Below are 23,220 nucleotides of genomic sequence, written 5' to 3' on the forward strand. Positions count from 1 at the left end.
TCCCGACTTCCTGAGGTGCCGCAGCACCAAACCCCACCTGCCTCCTTACCCTCTGCCCTCCACGCCTCCCCTCCTCACTCAACTCTGCTCTAGGAACTCCAATACACACATGCTCGCCCCGGAGATGACCTCCCTCAGCTCCACCTGCAGGAAGGTTGCTCCTGCAGCTGCCTTGCCTGTTACCCTCGATGTTCCCAGCCCCCCAGCACAAGCCCAGCCGTGCTCTCTCCGCCCCAGCCTGGCTCCCCCTCTCCTTGACAAGCCCCCAGGTTCCCTTGCATCCAGAGACATCAGCTCCACTCCCACCAAGGGCAGGAGGAGGCTCACAAAGCGGAGGCTGGCCTGTGGTCCCAGTTTCCCGGCAGGCGCACTCAGGGATGCTTGGGTTCATCCCGGCACACGCGTGCCAGTCAGCTCAGACAGCCACACAGGGGGCACACCAGGGCCACCAAGACCAAAACCCCAGCATCCCTTTCCCTTCCTCTCTCCTGTCAACCCTTGCCCCTGCCCCACAAGGCGACATCCAAGTGAGCGACAAGTCCCCGGCAAGGCATTCCAGCCCCTTCCATCCTGGCCAGTCCTCGGGGCTAAGCTCATCTTCACAGCCTGCCTGCAGTGTCCTGGTTCTCCAGCATCCCCACTCACACTGACACACTCATCCACGAACACATCTACAGCGCCAGTCCCCTGCCCTGCTTTTGCAAGTTAAATACAACTTTTCATGGCATTTTCAGCCTCCATGGCATGGCCGCAGCCACTCTAAGCCCATGTATTTGATTTAAAACTGTGTCCTTGTACAAAGTTAGGACAACTCCCTCTGCACAGCAGTGACCACCCAGCCTCCAGGTTCTCCTGTTATCGCCCCTTCTTCTCCATCACAGGTGGCCAAATCTCACGGATGCCCCGACGTTCTCCTGCAGCCTCTCCTGCCGGCCCCTGCCCTGCCCCCGTCACCCCGGCTCCCAGCTGCCCTGAGCCTGGATTGGGTGCTCCCTCACGTGGCCTCTGCATGCCTGGCACCCCTCGCTGCTGAGCACTCTAGGCTCTTGCCCTGGTCCCCCATCAGCACCCTGCTGGGCAGGAGGACCTGGCCCCATCCCTGGATGTCGCCCAGACCTCACACATACTCCAGAAGCTCTGAGAGCTGACGCTTTGAGAGCCATGGGCCACGTATGGCACCAGGAGGCCAAGCAAGCTTGTCGCATGCTCCACAGATAGCGGGAGCTGTTTTCAACCACCCGGGGGCCCGTGCCCCCATCCCATCAGAACACCCTCCTGCCTGCTCTTAAGTAGCGGGGTTCTCGTGAGCATCTGGCTGTGAGTGGACCCTGCCCAGCCCCAACACACACCTCCTGCCCAGCGGGGCTTCCCCTGCAGAGTCTCGCGCTGTGCTCAGCGCTTCCACTGTTTGGGAAGCTCCCATCAAAGCGTAAGAGACTGGGGAGATGAGGAGAATAAACCTCCCCCAGCTTTTACCTTAAGTCCTCCAGGGAGGCAGCAAGTCCCCCAAGCCAAAAGAAGTCGAGATGACTGTGAATGAGCCGCAGCAGCCCCCTCACCCGGTCCCAGCCTTGCCGTGGACATTTCAGCCCAGGTACCTGTGTGTCCAGCCACTTCACGCCGTCGGGGGTGTGCTCCACGTGCCCGTAGAAGTGCACAGGAAGCATATACTCGGGCCGCGCTTTCTCCCAGGGGTTGCCGTAGCGCAGCCAGTCATCGGCCTCCTCTACCTGAAAAGGGGAGAGCTGTGACAGCACCCTCAGCACAGATGTCCCAGGCTACCACCCTGTCCTGGACCCAGGAGACCGTGCGGCCGAGATCACACAGCACCTGGCACTTAAACTTACCTACAGCCACTTACCACGTCGGGATTCCCACTTCTGGCCAAGCCCACGTGGGTAAAATGAACACGGTGGACACTAAAGTAACAAACTCAAAATTCAGAAATATGCACCCCAAAAAAAGACACTAAGAACCACTGACTGACACATGCTCCAACCTGGATGGAGCTTGAAAAACCTACACTCAGTGAAAGAGGCCAGACAAAAATACCACACGCCGCATGAGGCTATTTACAGGAAATGTTCAGAATGGGCACCTGCACAGAGAAGCAGACGAGAGGCTGTCAGGGGCTGGGTATGACGGCAAATTGGAGCAGGCCTTCTTTCTGGGGTGATGAAAATGTTCTCAAGATAGAGAGTGGTGATGGTTACCCAACTCTGAATATACTGAAATCGACTCTATTTCAATAAAGCTGTTACAGAATAATCACTAGAAGACACTGCTTTGATGGGGACACACTGGCCAGGCGGAGGCTCACGCCTACAGTTCCCAGCACTCTGGGAAGCCAAGGTGGGAGGATCGCTTGAGCCCACAAGGTCGAAGCTGCAGTGAGCTATGACTGTACCACTGCACTTCAGCCTGGGCGACAGGGCAGGACCCTAACTCTAAAAACAATTATTAAATTAAATTTTAAAAAGAAAGAAAGTGACGCTGCAAATCCACAAGTGCTGGGGCCAAGCTGGCAGCTGGCAGTGAGGGTGCCCTGGATGCACCCAGGAAGACAAGCTGTTCCGGGAGGGCTTATTCCCAAAATCTGTGCCCAGTGGCACCCGAGACCAGTGAATACACAAAACCAATTCCCACACTAAAAGCAGCCCTGCAGACTCGAGCCACCCTTGCGCAGAAGCACTAGGGGCTGCTTTACCACCAAGTGACAGAGTAACTCTGTCTGGTACAGCAGCAAGGGTGGGTTCTGAAATCTAAATTACTAAAACTGAAATGAGATCAAGCCTCTTCTCTCAAGAACCAACAAGCAGCCCTAGTATGCTACACTGAGGGATTTCCTCTTAATGGTTCCTACACAGACATAAAGTCATGAGCAAGACTGTCTGGGCTGTGCTCTTCGTGAGGCACCTCCCCATGGTACTCCCAGCAAGACCTTTCTGGCGGCGTCTCCTTGTCTGCTGTGAGATTCCCCAACACCAGGGCCTGACCATCTCCTGCAGAGTTGCTCCAGGAGTCGACGGCAGAAGCAACAGCTTCCCACATACAAAGGCAGCCTGAGTCTCCCTTCCAGGGCCTCCCTGCCCCCTCAGCCAGGGTGCCAAGCAGGCTGGCCTGCGGCCCCTCTGGCCCCACGCTGCTGGCCAACTCTGCCTGTATTTATTTCTTCCACGGCTAAAGCCAACTAAAAACCCACTGAATATGACCAGTTCCCATGAAAAGGGGATGGGAGGAGGGGTGGGCGTCACTTACTGATCATCCTGAACTATCACACAAGGTGGCAAGAGTTACAGGAACGAGGACCACCAGAAGGAAAAATGTCTCCGTGGTAAAACAAAAACCACCACCAATACCTTCCTGCTGAAAACCTTAACACCAAGGAGGCGAGGGGAGCCTCTGAGCTTCTGCCTTATAAACCGACACGTGACATGGGGACAGTTGGGGGCCAGAATGAGTCAGAGCATCAGCATGTGCATGGACTGGACTGCCCTGGCGCTCAGGCAGCACATGGAGGGCTGGGGCAGAGCTGTCCTGAGGCAGTGGAGAAAGGCGCCTTTCTAAGGTTGCAGAGGGCATCTCCACAAATCAAGCAATGGATCCAAGTCCGTTTTAGGTTTACCTTTAGCCATTACTTTTCTTTACCAACATTTTATTATGAGCGTTTTCAAACATGCAGAAACGTCATGCACCCACACCTAGGTGCTGTAAATAGTCTGTTGTTTCTCCGTCCGCCAATCCATTGATTTTGGGGTGCATTTAAAGCAAGCTGCAGACATGAGTCCACATTCCCCCTAAACACATCGCTGTGCGTGTCATGGACAGCAGCTCCTTGCGTTTTTATGTTTTGGGTTAATTTCTCTACGGTGAGAGGCATGAGTCCTACAGATGCCAAGGACGAGCTCTGGAGGCTGCACCTGCCATGCGGCCCAACCCCACTTCCCACCCCTGCCCCAAGGACATCTCTACCACCCATCACACACACATTCATTGGGGCTGTACACTCTGATGCTACAAATCTTTTGATTCTAACCCAGACCAGCTTTATTTGTGACTTGCAGGCCCCAGATGATATTAAATAAACCATTCACCAACTGAATGGAATAGTGGTGACTTTCATTCTGAGGCACATGGGAAGGGAGCTCCTCCCCGGGGAGGAGGAGGCTGCAATTTAAGGCCACGCCCTCCTCCCTGCCACGGTCTCAATCACCTCACTTAGCTGTAATGTGAGGCTTCAAGATTGAGGCTCACTCCTTCCAAGGGCCACTGTACTATGCAGAGTCCAGTCTCTAACCCCAAGGGCACTGTCCCCTCACTGGGGTCAGGGAGTGAAGGCAGAAGGTGAGAGCAAAAGCTACAGCTGCTCTTCTAACTACTTAGGGCCAACATCCCACTGAGGCTGACCCCAAAAGCACCACCTTGCACTGTGCATTTTGGTGCAGAGGGTCGTCAGAGTGACCCTCACTTCCTGGCTGCTATTGGCCCTAACTGGGAGCTGCTGTAAGGCTCAGCCAGGCTTCTGTGTCCTGCATGCCCCAACTTCCCCGTCACCAGGCAGAGGCAGCTGGCAAAAAGCTCACACAGGGCCCAGGCTCTCCCAGGCCATGTGGGCCAAGGAGCCAGAGCAAGAGAGCTGCCCTGACTTGCTCCATTTTGCCCTGGCCGGCCTGTAGTTCCCTGGCGGGGGCACAGGAAGTATAAAAAGACAAACTGCAAGTGTTGCCATTTTATTGTGTGAACAAGAGCTGGAAACCAGTGAAGAAATGAAATCTCACCCACCTGCCAGCCATTGACAATCTTCTGGTTAAAAATCCCAAATTCATAGCGGATTCCATAGCCATACGCTGCCAGGCCCAAGGTGGCCATTGAGTCAAGGAAACACGCTGAAAAATCAATCACAGATCAGTCAGAATCGAAGGCACGGCACCAAGGTCCCATGGGGAGGCAGCCCACGGGGCGCAAGGCAGAGATTCAGAGGGGATCACACTGACTTCAGGCTTCACTGAGAGGAAAACTGGAGCCCTCACCCTCCCCATGAGATCCTGGGGCCACACACAGAAGACATCAACGTGGTTACTCGAAGGGCATGGAAGGGTGGGGAGATGAAGAATCCCAGAGAACTCGGCCGGGCCTGGAACCTCTCTAAGCACGAAGCCCCCCACTGCCCCACTCTCGGATATCCCAGTTCAGGCTGAGGCCTCGCCAATCTCCTGCACATTCCACTGAAACCCAAGCTGTTCTGACAGCAGGGACACATCAACACATCAAGCCTCACCCTACTCCTAAGTGAAGCTGGCACAGCAGTGGCAGCTGGCCATGTGCAAATCAACGTCCACCTGTGCAAATACCGCAGTACCAGGGGCCCCAAGGCGCTATAGCACGTGTCATTAAATCCAACCCTTGTTCCAATCAAAACTTCTTGGAAGAAAAACAAAACAATGTTTTGAATAAAGATTTAGAGGCCAGGTGTGGTGGCTCACACCTGTGATTCCAGCACTTTGGGAGGCTTAGGTGGGAGGATCACTTGAGTCCAGGAGTTTGAGACCAGTCTGGGCAACACAGTGAGACCCTGTCTCTATAAAAAATACAAACAATTAGCCGTGCATGGTGACGCATACCTGTGGTCCCAGCTACTCGGGAGGCTGGGGTGGGGGAATTGCTTGAACCCAAGAGGTTGAGGCTGCAGTGAGCCAAGACTGTGCCACGGCACTCCAGCCTGCCAAGACTGTGCCACGGCACTCCAGCCTGCCAAGACTGTGCCACGGCACTCCAGCCTGCCAAGACTGTGCCACGGCACTCCAGCCTGCCAAGACTGTGCCACGGCACTCCAGCCTGGGCAAGACTGTGCCACGGCACTCCAGCCCGGGCAAGAGTGAAGTGCAGCCTTACTAACGCTTCAGGACCGGCTGGGCGCGGTGGCTCACGCCTGGAATCCCAGCACTCTGCGAGGAAGAGGCGGGCGGATCACCAGTTCAGGAGATCAAGGCCATCCTGGCTAACGCGGTGAAACCCCGTATGTACTAAAAATACAAAAAAATTAGCCGGGCGAGGTGGCGGGCACCTATAGTCCCAGCTTCTCGGGAGGCTGAGGCAGGAAAATGGCGTGAACCCGGGAGGCAGAGCTTGCAGTGAGCTGAGATCACACCACTGCACTCCAGCCTGGGCAACAGAGCAAGACTCCATCTCAAAAAAAAAAAACTTTAGGATTAAAAAATAAAAAAAACACCGACATGGAACACTAGTAACTAAAATAAAATGTCCAATCCATGGAACACCCAGATGCCTGTCAGGCCCTCTGCCGAGGGAGAGGGAAGAGGGAGCCTCACGGACTCTTGTTCTGGGGACTTGCCTACAGGAGGGAAGCACATCAAGCCATGGCGGGCTCAGTGCTGCCTGGGTCTGTGGGTACGGGGCCCTGTGGGCAGAAGGCAAAGGCTCTACTCACATCTGGCCATGGAGAAGGATGGAGGGAGGAGGCGAGGGGCAGGCAAGGTGACTGGGAAAGCCCAAGGACCCGGAACGCCCCAAATGGAAGCAGGTCTCAGGGTCGGGGAGGGAGCAGTCCACAGTCTCCAGCTTGGAGGTAAGATGTGGGGTGAATGGCAGCCCCTGGGGTTGTCACTAGATGGGGACAAAGGAGGCTGGAGCTTCCCTTGAGTGTAGGAAGCCCTGTTTTGCATTTGATGAGAAGGGACGTAGCAGGAAGACGGTGGTGGCCCATCACATGTCGCGAAGGCCGGGGCGTGGAGAGGGCTGAAAACCCTCAAAGCTCAGTGCCCTGCCTTCTTATTTCAAGGCCATCTGCTGACTGTATCAGAGTTGAAACTGCCTGATGCAAGCAGGACCACGTTCATAAATCATCTTTCCATCCTTTGGGCTGTCTGCCAATCGCTGGCTCTTGTGCCCTGGAAAGTGGTCAGCATATCGGGGGTCCCTCCCAGCACCAGCTTACTCCATGCTGGCAGGACTGGTCTTCATGATAATGATGACATGCCCCTTGTGTGAAAGAAAACATGTATTTTCCCCTTTTCCCCCAAATAGTGGCAAAGATTTCAATCTGAAGAACACACTGGCCCATCTACTCAAAGCTAATTTACCCTGAAGCCAATTTACCTGACCCTGGCCTCACCACACAGCCACCAACCAAGCCAGCGGGTCCAAGAGAGCTCCTCCTGGATGGGGCAGCTTACCTGCCAGCCTCCCCAGGCCTCCATTCCCAAGGCCAGCATCTTCTTCTATTTCCTCGAGTTCCTCCAAGTCCAACCCCAACTGCAAACAAAAACAGAGGCAGCATTTTAATGTTACTCAATATTTTCCCTTGAATGACAGGCTGAAAGATATGTAAGTCTTGTGAGCTTATGCTAAAAATTAGAGTCTGGGTTCTGTTAGACTTGAAAATCCAATGTTAAACTTTGATGTTAACGCATGGAAATGAAAGTTTACAAATATTTCAAAAACATTTATTGCCAGGTAGTTAACCTATTAATAGTGAACAAATTATAACATGTATCCTAAAAATGAAATCAATGGTTCTGTCATTCTCTAATTTCACATGGGCTAAAGACATTTACATGACATATTTTTAAACTGAAACCTAAAAGCACTTTTCCTATGGTGATTCCAATTGTATTCAAACAATGTTGTGAAATAGATATGTCATGCTAAAAATCAGAGAAAAAGCAATACAATCACGATTGACACTTAAAGCCATTCCAGAAGCCGAACTCAGTACTCTCATTATGGCATATGGATAAATATTCCATTAATCTGGATTTAGGGCACGAACTTGACAAATTGCTCACATTATCTGGATTGGAAGTCTTTAAACTTTTTGGTCTCAGAAGAATCCAAACAACTTTTGTTCATTTGAATTACATATATTGATATTTATCAAATTACAAATTAAAATGCAGACCTTTTTAAAGTATACATATGAATTCATTTAAAAATAGTAAACCCAATATATGTTAACATAAACAACAAAGTTTAATTTTAAAAAAGTACATTTTTGAAACCAAAAAAATATCCACTGAGAAGAGTGGTAGTGTTTTAAATAACAACAGCAAAGTTACAAATGATTTAGCATACACTAAGTCAAATGAATGATATTGACACATATAGTAATTTGATTCAGGGTAAAATTTCAAAATACTGTGACTTGAACTTAATTCCTAAAGCAATTTCAAAGGACACATTCCACCAACAATATTTTGGATATAGGGAGGGGGGTGCTAGGATTTACTCAATAATGCATTACTGGCTCAAAGTTAAGAAATAAGTTTAACTACAACATAACCGACCAGAAAACCTCTAAGTTTATGGTCTAAACCGATCTTAAAACCTCTCGTTCATAAAAAAATCTATTAAATTCAAAAAATCCATTAAACTTTTTAAATATCTCTCTATATTTTTCTAAAGACAGGCTACAAGTCAACATAGGGAAAGATGTTTAGTTCCTTCATGTTTTTAAATTGAGTGCCTACAGCACACTCATCCCACCTAGGAGGGCAAATATCACCTTGATTTTGTGAGCATTCGAGAAAGACACAAAAAGCCTGGGTGCGGTGGCTCAAGCCTGTCAACCCAACACTTTAGGAGGCCAAGGTGGGAGGATCATTTGATCTCAGAAGTTCAAGACCAGCCTGGGCAACATAATGAGATGTCTCTACTGAAAATAAAAAATAAATTAGCTGGGTGTGGTGGCGCACGCCTACAGTCCTGGCTACTCGGGAGGCTGAGGCAGAAGGATGACTTGAACCCGGGAGGTTGAGGCTACAGTGATCCGTGATCATATCATTGCACTCCAGCTTGGGTGACAGAGCAAGACCCTGTCTCAACAACAACGACACAAAAAGTAGCTGACAGAAAGTCCAAAACTCTGCTGAAGTGGGCTTCTCAACTGAAGACAGAAAAAGTGCATTGCAGTACACCCAGTAACCTTTATCTCTTTATTGAGATATAATTCATTAACCATAAAATTCACCTTTTATTTTTTTTTATTTTTTTATTTTTTTATTTTTTTTTTTTTGAGACGGAGTCTTGCTCTGCCGCCCAGGCTGGAGTGCAGTGGCCGGCTCTCAGCTCACTGCAAGCTCCGCCTCCCGGGTTCACGCCATTCTCCTGCCTCAGCCTCCCGAGTAGCTGGGACTACAGGCGCCCGCCTCGTCGCCCGGCTAGTTTTTTGTGTTTTTTAGTAGAGACGGGGTTTCACCGTATTAGCCAGGATGGTCTCGATCTCCTGACCTCATGATCCGCCCGTCTCGGCCTCCCAAAGTGCTGGGATTACAGGCTTGAGCCACCGCACCCGGCCAATTCACCTTTTAAAAGTGTATGTTCACAAAATTGTGCAACCATCACCACTAATTCCAAACCATCGTATCAAAAAGCAGTCCCGTGCCCATCAGCAGTCATAACCTATTTCCCCCGCCTCTGCCAATCACTGATCTACCCTCCATCTCTATGGATCTACTTACTTCGGATATTTCATGGCTTCTTCCAATGAGCATGTATTCAAGCTTCATCCATGTTGTGCCATATGTCAGCCCTTCCCGTCTTTGTACTGCTGTGTACTATTCCATTGTATGGCTAGCCCACATTTTGTTTACCTACATATCAACTGATAAACATTTGGATGCTTCCACTTTTGGCTGTTATGAATAATGCTGCTGTGAAATTCATATACAATTTTTCATGTAGACATGTTTTCATTTCTCTCAGGCCTATACCTTCGTATGGAATTGCTAGGCTACATGAGAATTCTATGCTTAACTTTTTGAGTAACTGCCAGACTATTTTCCAAAGTGATTGCAAGATTTGACAATCACACCAATGGCTGTATACCCTCACCAACACTTGTTTTCTGTGTTTATGATTATAGCCGTTCTCGTGGGTATAAAGCAGCATCTCATTGTGGTTTTGATTTGCATTTCCCTCATAGCTAATCACATTAAGCATCTTTTTTGTGCACATGGATATCATCTTTGGAGAAACATCCAAGTCTTTTTGCCCATTTTTCAATTGGGTTGTCTTTTTGTGGTTGTCAGAGTTCTTCACATATATTCTAGATACTAGACTCTTATCAGATTTAGGATTTACAAATATTTTCTCTCATTTTGTAGGTTGTCTTTATTTAACGCACAAAAGTTTTTCATTTTGATGAAGTCCAATGTATCTATTTTTTCTTTTGTTGCTTGGGTTTTTGGTGTCATATCTAAGAAATCATTCTAAACCAAGGTCACGAAGATTGATCTCTATATATTTTTCTAAAAGTTGTATTCTTTTAGCTCTTACCATTTAGGTCTTTGATCCATTTTGAGCTAATTTTTGTATGTAGTGTGAGGTAGGGGTTCAATTTCATTTATTTGCATGTAGATCCCAATACCGTTTGTTGAAAAGACATCTTTCTCCACTGAATTGTTTTGGTACCTATTTCCTTTCAAAAAAATCTATTGATCTATATGACACCAATCTTACAGGCAACAAAGGAAAAAATAAACAAACTAGACTTCATAAAAATTAAAAACTTTTGTGAATCAAAAGATACTATTGACAGTGGCACACACCTGTAATCCCAGCACTTTGGGAGGCCAAGACAAGTGGATCACTTCAGGTTAGGAGTTTGAGAACAGCCTGACCAACAAGGTGAAACCTCGTCTTTATGTAGAGAGTAATATAATACGTACTATCAACACAGTAAAAAGACAAGCCATAGAATGGGAGAAAATATTCACAAATCACATATCTGATAAGCTACTAATATCTAGAACAAATAGAGAATTCTTAAAATTCGACAACAAAAAAACAACCTGATTCAAAATGAGTAAACGACTTGAACAGGCTTTTCTTCAAACAAGATATACAAATGGCCAACAAGCACATGAAAAGATGCTCAGCATTATTAGTTATCAGGAACATGCAAATAAAAGCTATAAGACACCATTTTACACCCATTTAGAATGACTACTATCAAAAAATAGTAGTCATTCTATTTTCAATTCAAAAGAAGCATTGGTGAGGATGTACAGAAACTGGAACTCTTGTGTACTTTTGGTAGGAATGTAAAATGGTGCTACTGCTGTGGAAAACATTTTGGTGGTTCCAAAAAAAGTTAAAGATGGAACTGCCATATGATCCAGCAATTCCACTTCTAGGTATATAATCAGAAGCACTGAAAGCAGGATCTTAAAGAGATATTTGTACACCTATGTTCACAGCAGCATTATTCACAATAGCCAAAGGTAGAAGCTCCCCAATGTCCATTGACAGACGAATGGATAAACAAAATATGGTATATACACATAATAAAAATTTATTCAGCCTTTACAAGGAATGAATGTACTGGCACATGCTACAACATGGATGAACCTTCAGGACATTTTGTTTGACTGAGATAAGCCAGTCACAAAAGGACAAATAACGTATGATTCCACTTACATGAGTACCTAGAGTAGCCAAATTCATAGAGACAAAAAGCAGAACACTGGTTTTCAGGGGCTAGGCAAAGAGGAAAGGAGGAGTTATTTTTTAATGGGTATAGAGTTTCAGTTAGGAAAGATGAAAAGGTTCTAGAGATGGATGGCGGTGATGGATAAAGAACAGGTAAAGGTACTTAATGCAATTGAACTGTACAGTTAAAAATGGTTACAATGGCAAATTTTATGTTATGTATATTTTACCGCAATTTTTTTAACTGGCAGAAAAACAACAGACCATACATATAAGACTTATTTCTGGACTTTTTTTTTTGGAGACAGGGTCTCGCTCTATCACCCAGGCTGGAGTGCAGTGGCACGATCTCGGCTCACTGCAGCCTCGACCTCCTGGACTAAAGCAATCCTCCTCAGCCTCCAGAGTAGCTGGGACCACAGGTGAGCACCACCACACCTGACTAATTTTTTTCTTTAGATTTTCTTGTAGAGACAGGGTTTCACCATGCTGCCCGGCCTGGTCTCAAACTCTTGAGCTCATGCAATCCACCCGCCTTGGCCTCCCAAAGTGCTGGGATTACAGGTGTGAGCCACCATGCCCAACCTATTTCTGGGACTCTTAATTCTAACTCCATTGTTCTATTCTTATGCTTCTAATACACAGTCTTGATGACTGCTGCTTTGCAGTAAATTTTGAAATTGTGAAGTGTGAGTCTTCTGATTCTTTTCTTTTTGGTTATTTTGACTATTCCTGGTCCCTTGTTTTTTCTTTCTTCTTTGTTTCTTTTTTGTTTGAGACGGAGTTTCACTCTTTTTGCCCAGGCTGGAGTGCAATGGCGTGATGTCGGCTCACAATCTTTGCCTCAAGCAATTCTCCCACCTCAGCCTCCTGAGTAGCTGGGATTACAGGCATGTACCACTACACCCGGCTAATTTGGTATTCTTAGTAGAGATGAGGTTTCTCCATGTTGGTCACGCTGGTCTCGAACTCCTGAGCTCAGGTGATCTGCCTGCCTTGGCCTCCTAAAGTGCTGGGATTACAAGTGTGAGCCACCATGCCTGGCCTTTTTTTTTTTTCAAAGGCAGAGTCTGTCTTGCTCTGTTACCTAGGCGGGAGTGCAGCGGTGCAATCTTGGCTCACTGCAACCTCTGCCTCCAGGGCTCAAGCGATTCACCTGCCTCAGCCTCCCAAAGTGCAGGGACTCCAGCTGCCCGCCACGACACCCGGACTTCCCTTGCATTTCTAGCAAGGTTTTAGAATCAGCTTGTCAATCTCTGCAAAGAAGCCAAATGGAACTTAGATGGAGACTTCACTATATCTGTAGATCAATTTGGGGAGTGCTGCTATCTTAACAACATTGGGTCTTCCAAGATGTTAACATGAGATCCCTTTCCATATTTAGCTCTTCCTCAATGTCTTTGTTTTCAGGGTATAGGTTTTGCATTTTTCTGGTTAAATTTACACCTAAGCATTTTATTCTTTTTGATGCTATTGTAAATGGTATGAAACTATTTTCTTAATTTCATTTTGGATTTATTCCATCTGGACTGAATTAATGAAATGTTCCATTTGGATTGCAAATACATAGAAATACAGTTGATTTTTGTAGATTGATCCTATATCCTGCAATCTTGCTGATCTCATTTATTAGTTCTAATGGTCTTTAGTCAATTCCTTAGGGTTTTCTAGATCATGTAATCCGCAAATAGAGTTAGTTTTACTTCTGCCTTTCCAATCTGGATGATTCTTATTTCATTTCCTTGCCAAATACCCTGGCCAAGACTCTGAGTACAATGTTGAGTAAGAGTTGTAAGACCAGGCCGAGTGTGGTGGCTCCGCGCCTGTAATCCAAGCACTTTGGGAGGCCAAGGTGGGCAGATTACTTCAGGTCAGGAGTTTGGTCAGCCTGGTCAACACGGTGAAATCCCGTCTCTACTAAAAACGCGGAAACTAGCCAGAAATCACTTGAAACCGGGAGGCGGAGTTTGCAGTGAGCCGAGATCAAGCCACTGCACTCCAGCCTGGGCAACAGAGCGAGACTCTGTTTCAAAAAAATAAAAACTTGTGAGAGCAGACATCCTTGGGACACAGTGGTAGGTTAAACACCAGATGGGGACCCAGTCTGTCAAATGTAAATTCTGTGAAAACTCTACAGGACAAACCCAGTTCCAACAAACTAATTGCAAGGCAGAAAATAAAAAAGAGGAGATATCTATAGATTAAGAAAGATGTGGCCAGGCACAGTGGCTCATGCCTGTAATCCCAGCACTTTGGGAGGCCGAGGCAGATGGATCAGTTGAGATCAGGAGTTTGAGACCAGCCTGGCCAACATGGTAAAACCCTGTCTCTACTAAAAATACAAAAACTAGCCAGGCGAGGTGGCACACACCTGTAATCCCAGTTCCTAGGGAGGATGAGGCAGGAGAATTGCTTGAACCCGGGAGGCAGAGGTTGCAGTGAGCTGAGATAGTGTCACTACACTCCAGCCCAGGTGACAGAGCGAGACTCCGTCTCCAAAAAAAATAAGAAAAAGAAAAGAAAGGTTTAAAAAAACAAATGCAATTTAGTTTCTGAACATGCTGTTAAAAAGTTATAACGTGATCAGAAAAACTTATACACTGCCTGAGAAGTTGACATTAAAGAATTACTGACTTGGGAGGCTGAGGTGGGTAGATCACGAGGTCAGGAGTTCAAGACCAGCCTGATCAACATGTTAAACCCAGTCTTTACTAAAACTCCAAACATTAGCTGGGAGTGGTGGCATGTGCTTTATAATTCCAGCAACTCAGGAGGCTGAGGCAGGGGAATCATTTGAACCCCGGGAGGCAGAGGTTGCAGTGAGCCAAGATCGCGCCATTGTACTCCAGCCTGGGTGACAGAGCAAGACTCCATCTCAGAAAAAAAAGAATTACTGTCAGTATTTTAGGAATAATGATATAACTATTTTTAGGAGTTCCTTATCTTTTTGAGACACCTACAAAAATAAATATATATATACACACACACACACTTTTTTTTTTTTTTTTGAGACGGAGTCTCACTCTGTTGCCCAGCCTGGAGTGCAGTGGCACAATCTTGGCCCACTGAAACCTCCACCTCCTGGGTTCAAGCAATTCTCCTACCTCAGCCTCCTGAGTAGCTGGTACTACAGGCGCATGCCACCACGCCCGGCTAATTTTTTTTTGTTTGTTTGTATTTTAGTAGAGACGGGGTTTCACCATTGTTGCCAGGCTGGTCTCGAACTCCTGAGCTCAGGTAATCCGCCCACCTCGGCCTCCCAAAGTGCTAGGATTACAGGCGTGAGCCACCGCGCACGGCCACCTACTGAAATATTTACAAGTGAATATCATGCTGCTTCAGATTGGCTTAAATAACCTGCATGTGGTGGGGTATGACGAACACACTACTGGCCGTGAGGTGGAGCTGGTGACTGGAGAAGGCAGAAGGTGGGTGTGTGGCACAGGTTCACTGTAACAGTCACTCAATCTTCGTGTATGTGTAAAATGTTTCATAATGAAGATCACTTTTAATGCGTCCTTAATAGCTCAATCAAGAGTGGGCTGCTGCTTTTGAACCACTACTTTTTAGTATAAACTGCTCCTCTGGACAACTCAGGCCTGACAATGCATTTGCGCCACATTTTCTTTTTGGTATTCCATTAGAAATGGGAGCATCACTGTTTTCTTCCACCTGAAGCATCTGGCAGTCTGTCTCGCACCTAGATACACCCACCCAGCACAGGAACCTGGAAACACTGAAAGTCCAGTGATCACGAAAATATTTCAAACACAAGAATAAATAAAAGCTAAACTGCAAGTAAAATATCACTTTTAAGAAAAAAGTGGGCCAGGCGCAGTGGCTCAAGCCTGTAATCCCAGCACTTTGGGAGGCCGAGACGGGCGGATCACGAGGTCAGGAGATCGAGACCATCCTGGCTAACACGGTGAAACCCCGTCTCTACTAAAAATACAAAAAAATAGCCGGGCGAGGTGGCGGGCGCCTGTAGTCCCAGCTACTCGGGAGGCTGAGGCAGGAGAATGGCGTAAACCCGGGAGGCGGAGCTTGCAGTGAGCTGAGATCCGGCCACTGCACTCCAGTCTGGGCGACAGAGCGAGACTCCGCCTCAAAAAAAAAAAAAAGAAAAAAGTGTACAAAGTTTATTTTTTATTTTTATTTTTATTTTTTATTATTATACTTTAAGTTTTAGGGTACATATGCACAATGTGCAGGTTTGTTACATATGTATCCATTTGCCATGTTGGTGTGCTGCACCCATTAACTCATCATTTACATTAGTTATTTCTCCTAATGCTATCTCTCCCCTCTCCCCCCACCCCAAAACAGACCCCGGAGTGTGATGTTCCCCTTCCTGTGTCCAAGTGTTCTCCCTGTTCAATTCCCACCTATGAGTGAGAACATGCGGTGTTTGGTTTTCTATCCTTGCGATAGTTTGCTGAGAATGATGGTTTCTAGCTTCATCCATGTCCCTACAAAGGACATGAATTCATCCTTTTTTTATAGCTGCATAGTATTCCATGGTGTATATGTGCCACATTTTCTTAATCCAGTCTATTACCGATGGACATTTGCATTGGTTCCAAGTCTTTGCTATTGTGAATAGTGCCGCAATAAACATATGTGTGCATGTGTCTTTATAGTAGCATGATTTATAATCCTTTGGGTATATATCCTGTAATGTGATTGCTGGGTCAAATGGTATTCCTAGTTCTAGATCCTTGAGGAATCGCCACACCATCTTCCACAATGGTTGAACTAGTTTACACTCCGGCCAGCAGTATAAAAGCATTCCTGTTTCTCCACATCCTCTCCAGCATCTGTTGTTTCCTGACTTTTTAATGACTGCCATTCTAACTGGTGTGAGATGGTATCTCATTGTGGTTTTCATTTGCATTTCTCTGATGGTCAGTGATGATGAGCATTTTTTCACGTCTGTTGGCTGCATAAATGTCTTCTTTTGAGAAGTGTCTGTTCATATCCTTCACCCACTTTTTGATGGGGTTGTTTGATTTTTTTCTTGTAAATTCAAGTTATTTGTAGGTTCTGGATATTAGCCCTTTGTCAGATGAGTAGATTGCAAAAATTTTCTCCCATCTGTACGTTGCCTGTTCACTCTGATGGTAGTTTCTTTTGCTGTGCAGAAGCTCTTTAGTTTAATTAGATCCCATTTGTCAATTTTGGCTCTTGTTGCCATTGCTTTTGGTGTTTTAGACATGAAGTCCTTGCCCATGCCTATGTCCTGAATGGTATTGCCTAGGTTTTCTTCTAGGGATTTTATGGTTTTAGGTCTAACATTTAAGTCTCTAATCCATCTTGAATTAATTTTTGTATAAGGTGTAAGGATGAGATCCAGTTTCAGCTTTCTACATATGGCTAGCCAGTTTTCTCAGTACCATTTATTAAATAGGGAATCCTTTCCCCATTTCTTGTTTTTGTCAGGTTTGTCAAAGATCAGATGGTTGTAGATGTGTGGTATTATTTCTAAGGGTTCTGTTCTGTTCTATTGGTCTGTATATCTGTTTTGGTACCAGTACCATGCTGTTTTGGTTACTGTAGCCTTGTAGTATAGTTTGAAGTCAGGTAGTGTGATGCCTCCAGCTTTGTTCTTCTGGCTTAAGATTGTCTTGGCAATGCAGGCTCTTTTTTGGTTCTGTATGAACTTTAAAGTAGTTTTTTCCAGTTCTGTGAATAAAGTCATTGGTAGCTTGATGGGGATGGCATCTACAAATTACCTTGGGCAGTATGGCCATTTTCACGATATTGATTCCTCCTATCCATGAGCATGGAATGTTCTTCCATTTGTTTGTGTCCTCTTTCATTTCATTGAGCAGTGATTTGTAGTTCTCCTTGAAGAGGTCCTTCACATCCCTTGTAAGTTAAGTTGGATTCCTAGGTATTTTATCCTCTTTGAAGCAACTGTGAATAGGAGTTCACTCATGATTTGGCTCTCTGTTTGTCTGTTATCGGTATATAGGAATGCTTGTGATTTTTGCACACTGATTTTGTATCCCGAGACTTTGCTAAAATTGCCTATTAGCTTAAGGAGATTTTGGGCTGAGACGATGCGATTTTCTTCTTCTTTTTTTTTTTTTGAGGCTGAGTCTCGCTCTGTCGCCCAGGCTGGAGTGCAGTGGCCAGATCTCAGCTCACTGCAAGCTCTGCCTCCGGGGTTCATGCCATTCTCCTGCCTCAGCCTCCCGAGTAGCTGGGACTACAGGTGCCCGCCACCTTGCCCAGCTAGTATTTTGTATTTTTTAGTAGAGACGGGGTTTCACCGTGTTAGCCAGGATGGTCTCGATCTCCTGACCTCGTGATCCACCCATCTCGGCCTCCCAGAGTGCTGGGATTACAGGCTTGAGCCACCGCGCCCGGCCGGGATTTTCTAAATATACAATCATGTCATCTGCAAACAGGGACAATTTGACTTCCTCTTTTCCTAACTAAATACCCTTTCTTTCTTTCTCCTGCCTGATTGCTCTGGCCAGAACTTCCAACATTATGTTGAATAGGAGTGGTGAGAGAGGGCATCCCTGTCTTGTACCAGTTTTCAAAGGGACTACTTCCAGTTTTTGCCCATTCAGTATGATATTGGCTGTGGGGTTGTCACAAATAGCTCTTATTATTTTGAGATATGTTCCATCAATACCTAGTTTACTGTGAGTTGCTGGTATGTAGAGCTGTTGAATTTTGTCAAAGGCATTTTCTGCATCTATTGAAATAATCATGTGGTTTTTGTCTTTGGTTCTGTTTATATGATGGATCACGTTTATTGATTTACGTATGTTGAACCAGCCTTGCATCCCAGGGATGAAGCCCACTTGATCATGGTGGATGAGCTTTTTGATGTGCTGCTGGATTCAGTTTGCCAGTATTTTATTGAGGATTTTTGCATCCATGTTCATCAGGGATAATGGTCTAAAATTCTCTTTTTTTGTTGTGTATCTGCCAGGCTTTGGTATCAGGAAGATGCTGGCCTCATAAAATGAGTTAGGGAGGATTCCCTCTTTTTCTATTGATTGGAATAGTTTCAGAAGGAATAGTACCAGCTCCTCCTTGTACCTCTGGTAAAATTCAGCTGTGAATCCGTCCGGTCCTGGACTTTCTTTGGTTGGTAGGGTATTAATTATTGCCTCAGTTTCAGAGTCTGTTATTGGTCTATTCAGGGATTCAACTTCTTCCTGGTTTAGTCTTGGGAGGGTGTATGTGTCCAGGAAATTATCCACTTCTTCTAAATTTTCTATTTACTTGCGTAGAGGCGTTTATAGTATTCTCTGATGGTAGTTTGTATTTCTGTGGGGTCGGTGGTGATATCCCCTTTATCGTTTTTTATTGCGTCTATTTGATTCTTCTTTCTTTTCCTCTTTATTAGTCTTGCCAGCAGTCTATCAATTTTGTTGATCTTTTCAAAAAACCAACTCCTGGATTCACTGATTTTTTGAAGGGTTTTTGTGTCTCTATCTCCTTCAGTTCTGCTCTGATCTTAGTTATTTCTTGCTTTCTGCTAGCTTTTGATTGTGTTTGCTCTTGCTTCTCTAGTTCTTTTAATTGTGATGTTAGAGTGTCAATTTTAGATCTTTCCTGCTTTCTCTTGTGGGCATTTAGTGCTATAAATTTCCCTCTACACACTGCTTTAAATCTGTCCCAGAGATTCTGGTATGTTGTGTCTTTGTTCTCATTGATTTCAAAGAACATATCTATTTCTGCATTCATTTTGTTATGTACTCAGCAGTCATTCAGGAGCAGGTTGTTCAGTTTCCATGTAGTTGAGCGGTATTGATTGAGTTTCTTAGTCCTGAGTTCTAGTTTGATTGCACTGTGGTCTGAGAGACAGTTTGTTATAATTTCTGTTCTTGTACATTTGCTGAGGAGTGCTTTACTTCCAACTGTGTGGTCAATGTTGGAATAAGTGTGATGTGGTGTTGAGAAGAATGTATATTCTGTTGATTTGGGTAGAGAGTTCTGTAGATGTCTATTAGGTCTGCTTGATGCAGAGCTGAGTTCAAGTCCTGGATATCCTTGTTAACTTTCTGTCTCACTCATCTGTCTAATGTTGACAGTGGAGTGTTGAAGTCTCCCATTATTATTGTATGGGAGTCTAAGTCTCTTTGTAGGTCTCTAAGGACTTGCTTTATGAATCTGGGTGCTCCTGTATTGGGTGCATATATATTTAGGATAGATAGCTCTTCTTGTTGAATTGATCCCTTTACCACTATGTAATGGCCTTGTCTCTTTTGATCTTTGTTGGTTGAAAGCCTGTTTTACCAGAGCATAAGATTGAACCCCCTGCTTTTTTTGTTTGTTTGTTTTCCATTTGCTTGGTAGATCTTCCTCCATCCCTTTATTTTGAGCCTATGTGTGTCTCTGCATGTGAGATGGGTCTCCTGAATACAGCAAACTGATGGGTCTTGACTCTTTATCCAATTTGCCAGTATATGTCTTTTAATTGGGGCATTTAGTCCATTTACATTTAAGGTTAAGATTGTTATGTGTGAATCTGATCCTGTCATTATGATGTTAGCTGGTTATTTTGCTCGTTATTTGATACAGTTTCTTCCTAGCATCAGTGGTCTTTACAATTTGACATGAGTCTGCAGTGGCTGGTACCAGTTGTTCCTTTCCATGTTTAGTGCTTCCTCCAGGAGCTCTTGTAAGGCAGGTCTGGTGGTGACAAAATCTCTCAGCATTTGCTTGTCTGTAAAGGATTTTATTTCTCCTTCACTTAGGAAGCTTAGTTTGACTGGATATGAAATTCTAGGTTGAAAATTATTTTCTTTAAGAATGTTGATGGCCGGGCGCGGTGGCTCAAGCCTGTAATCCCAGCACTTTGGGAGGCCGAGACGGGCGGATCACGAGGTCAGGAGATCGAGACCATCCTGGCTAACACGGTGAAACCCCGTCTCTACTAAAAATACAAAAAAATAGCCGGGCGAGGTGGCGGGCGCCTGTAGTCCCAGCTACTCCGGAGGCTGAGGCAGGAGAATGGCATAAACCCGGGAGGCGGAGCTTGCAGTGAGCTGAGATCCGGCCACTGCACTCCAGCCTGGGCGACAGAGCAAGACTCCGTCTCAAAAAAAAAAAAAAAAAAAAAAAGAATGTTGAATACTGGCCCCCGCTCTCTTCTGGCTTGGAGAGTTTCTGCCAAGAGATCTTTTGTTAGTCTGATGGGCTTCCCTTTGTGGGTAACCTGACCTTTCTCTCTGGCTGCCCTTAACATTTTTTCCTTCATTTCAACTTTGGTAAATCTGACAATTATGTGTCTTGGGGTTGCTCTTCTCGAGGAGTATCTTTGTGGCATTCTCTATATTTTCTGAATCTGAGTGTTGGCCTGCCTTACTAGGTTGGGGAAGTTCTCCTGGATGATATCCTGAAGAGTGTTTTCCAACTTGGTTCCATTCTCCCCGTCACTTTCAGTTACACCAATCAAAAGTAGATTTGGCCTTTTCACATGGTCCCATTATTTCTTGGAGGCTTTGTTCATTTCTTTTTACTCTTTTTTCTCTAAACTTCTCAGTTCGTTTCATTCATTTGATCTTCAATCACTGATACCCTTTCTTCCAGTTGATTGAATTGGCTACTGAAGCTTGTGCAGGCATCATGTAGTTCTCGTGCCATGGTTTTCAGCTCCATCAAGTCATTTAAGGACTTCTCTACACTGTTTATTCTAGTTAGCCATTCATGTAATCTTTTTTCAAGGTTTTTAGCTTCTTTGCAATGGGTTCGAACATCCTCCTTTAGCTCGGAGAAGTCTGATCGCCTGAAGCCTTCTTCTCTCAACTCAATAGTCATTCTCTGTCCAGCTTTGTTCCATTGCTGGTGAGGAGCTGCGTTCCTTTGGAGGAAAAGAGGCCCTCTGATTTTTAGAATTTTCAGCTTTTCTGCTCTGGTTTCTCCCCATCTTTTTGGTTTTATCTACCTTTGGTCTTTGATGATGATGACGTACAGATGGGATTTTGGTGTGGATGTCCTTTCTGTTTGTTAGTTTTCCTTCTAGTCTGTTGGAGTCTGCTGGAGGTCCACTCCAGACCCTGTTTGCCTGGGTATCACCAGCAAGGCTGCAGAACAGCGAATATTGCAGAACAGCAGATGTTGCTGCCTGATCCTTCCTCTGGAAGTTTTGTCTCAGAGGGGCATCCGGTCGTGTGAGGTGTCAGTCAGCCCCTACTGGGAGGTGTCTCCCAGTTAGGCTACTCGGGGGTCAGGGACACACTTAAGGAGGCAGTCTGTCTGTTCTCAGATCTCAAACTCCTCTTCAAAGCTGTCAGACAGGGACATTTAAGTCTGTAGAAGTTTCTGCTGCCTTTTGTTCAGCTATGCCCTGCCCCCAGAGGTGGAGTCTACAGAGGCAGGCAGGCTTCCTTGAGCTGTGGTGGGCTCCACCCAGTTTGAGCTTCCCAATGGCTTTGTTTACCTATTCAAGCCTCAGCAATGGTGGACGCCCCTTCCCCAGCCTCGCTGCCTCCTTGCAATTGGATCTCTGACTGCTGTGCCAGCAATGAGCGAGGCTCTGTGGGCGTGCGACTCTTCCAGCCCAGCGCGGGATATAATCTCCTGGTGTGCCGTTTGCTAAGACCGTTGGAAAAGCGTAGTATTGGGGTGGGAGTGACCCAATTTTCCAGGTGCTGTCTGTCACAGCTTTGCTTGGCTAGGAAAGGGAATTCCCTGACCACTTGCACTTCCCAGATGAGGCGATGCCTCGCCCTGCTTTGGCTCACCCTCAGTGGGCTGCACCCACTGTCCTGCAGCCACTGTCCGACAAGTCCCAGTGAGATGAACCCGGTACCTCAACTGGAAATGCAGAAATCACCAGTCTTCTGTGTCGCTCATGCTGGGAGCTGTAGACTGGAGCTGTTTCTATTCGGCCATCTTGGAACCTCCCATCAAGTATACAAAGTTTAAAAGGATATATGCTTGCCTGCAATTTCTAAATTTCTATAATTAACATTCATTTTTTTGTGAATAAAAATTATAAACATATTGCATAGTTATGATGCAAACTATTCCCTAAAATTTTTACTATATGTAAGAACTGCATAAAATGTTTCAAAAAATAAAATGCATTCTATAATGGTAAAATCCAAAGACAAGACTAAGATATTGCATGTTCTGTACTTCTTACAGACATGTCCTAATGTTAACAGTCTGTAAACAGATATAAATGACATGTCACCTGCCAGGGTAACCTTCAGCGCCATTAGCTAATTTTGAACACGGGGAGTAAAGTTTTTGTTGCATTTTGTTGTGCACAGACACAGCCATGACGTCCTGCACAGGGAGACAGAGCCCCAGGCAACGCTGAGCTGCCTCCCAGCCACGCAAGACATTTGCCCCCAGTGAAACCTCCCCACTCCTCCCACCCACATCCAAACCCAAGCAAAGCAAAGGCGATGGCATGGTGCTGAGGTGGAGTGGCCTTGCCATGAAGACACCCATCTATACGCAGGTAAAAGGTTATACTCTAGAGACTCAGCTGGGAAGGGAAGCGAAGACAGACAAGGAAGCCAATGGCTGCTCTGCTCTAAAACCACAAAGGAACCATGAAAGGATTAAGTTCAAAGTGAGCAAGTGCTAATGACGGACTCCCAAGGAAAGACAGTTTTTGTTTTTAGGGGAGAAATGACGCTTTTACAACTAGACAACTAGGGTAAGCTCCGGAAGTCACCTCAGGAGTGGAGGGAGGGAAACCAGATGTGGGTTAACAGTTTGATGAAGTCAAAATGGAATAATACCAACCACTGGTACGGTGCTCTAAATCCACCCGAGGTGGGGTGGGGT

General features: G+C 45.9%; 1 protein-coding gene across 2 annotated transcripts in view; it reads right to left on the reverse strand.

Moving 5' to 3' along the window:
* The window catches only part of PYGB (glycogen phosphorylase B), a 60,112-nt gene that overhangs the window by 22,077 nt on the left and 14,815 nt on the right, over window positions 1–23,220 (reverse strand). For both annotated transcript variants that reach the window (XM_010361538.2, XM_030913880.1), the window contains exons 3-5: window positions 7,194–7,272; window positions 4,783–4,886; window positions 1,599–1,730 (exon numbers count right to left, since the gene is read on the reverse strand). In XM_010361538.2, the coding sequence (XP_010359840.1) occupies window positions 1,599–1,730; window positions 4,783–4,886; window positions 7,194–7,272 (315 nt within the window). The remainder of the gene's footprint in view (window positions 1–1,598; window positions 1,731–4,782; window positions 4,887–7,193; window positions 7,273–23,220) is intronic.

The sequence above is a fragment of the Rhinopithecus roxellana genome, chromosome 13, assembly GCF_007565055.1.
Source record: "Rhinopithecus roxellana isolate Shanxi Qingling chromosome 13, ASM756505v1, whole genome shotgun sequence".
NCBI classification, from domain to species: domain Eukaryota; kingdom Metazoa; phylum Chordata; class Mammalia; order Primates; family Cercopithecidae; genus Rhinopithecus; species Rhinopithecus roxellana.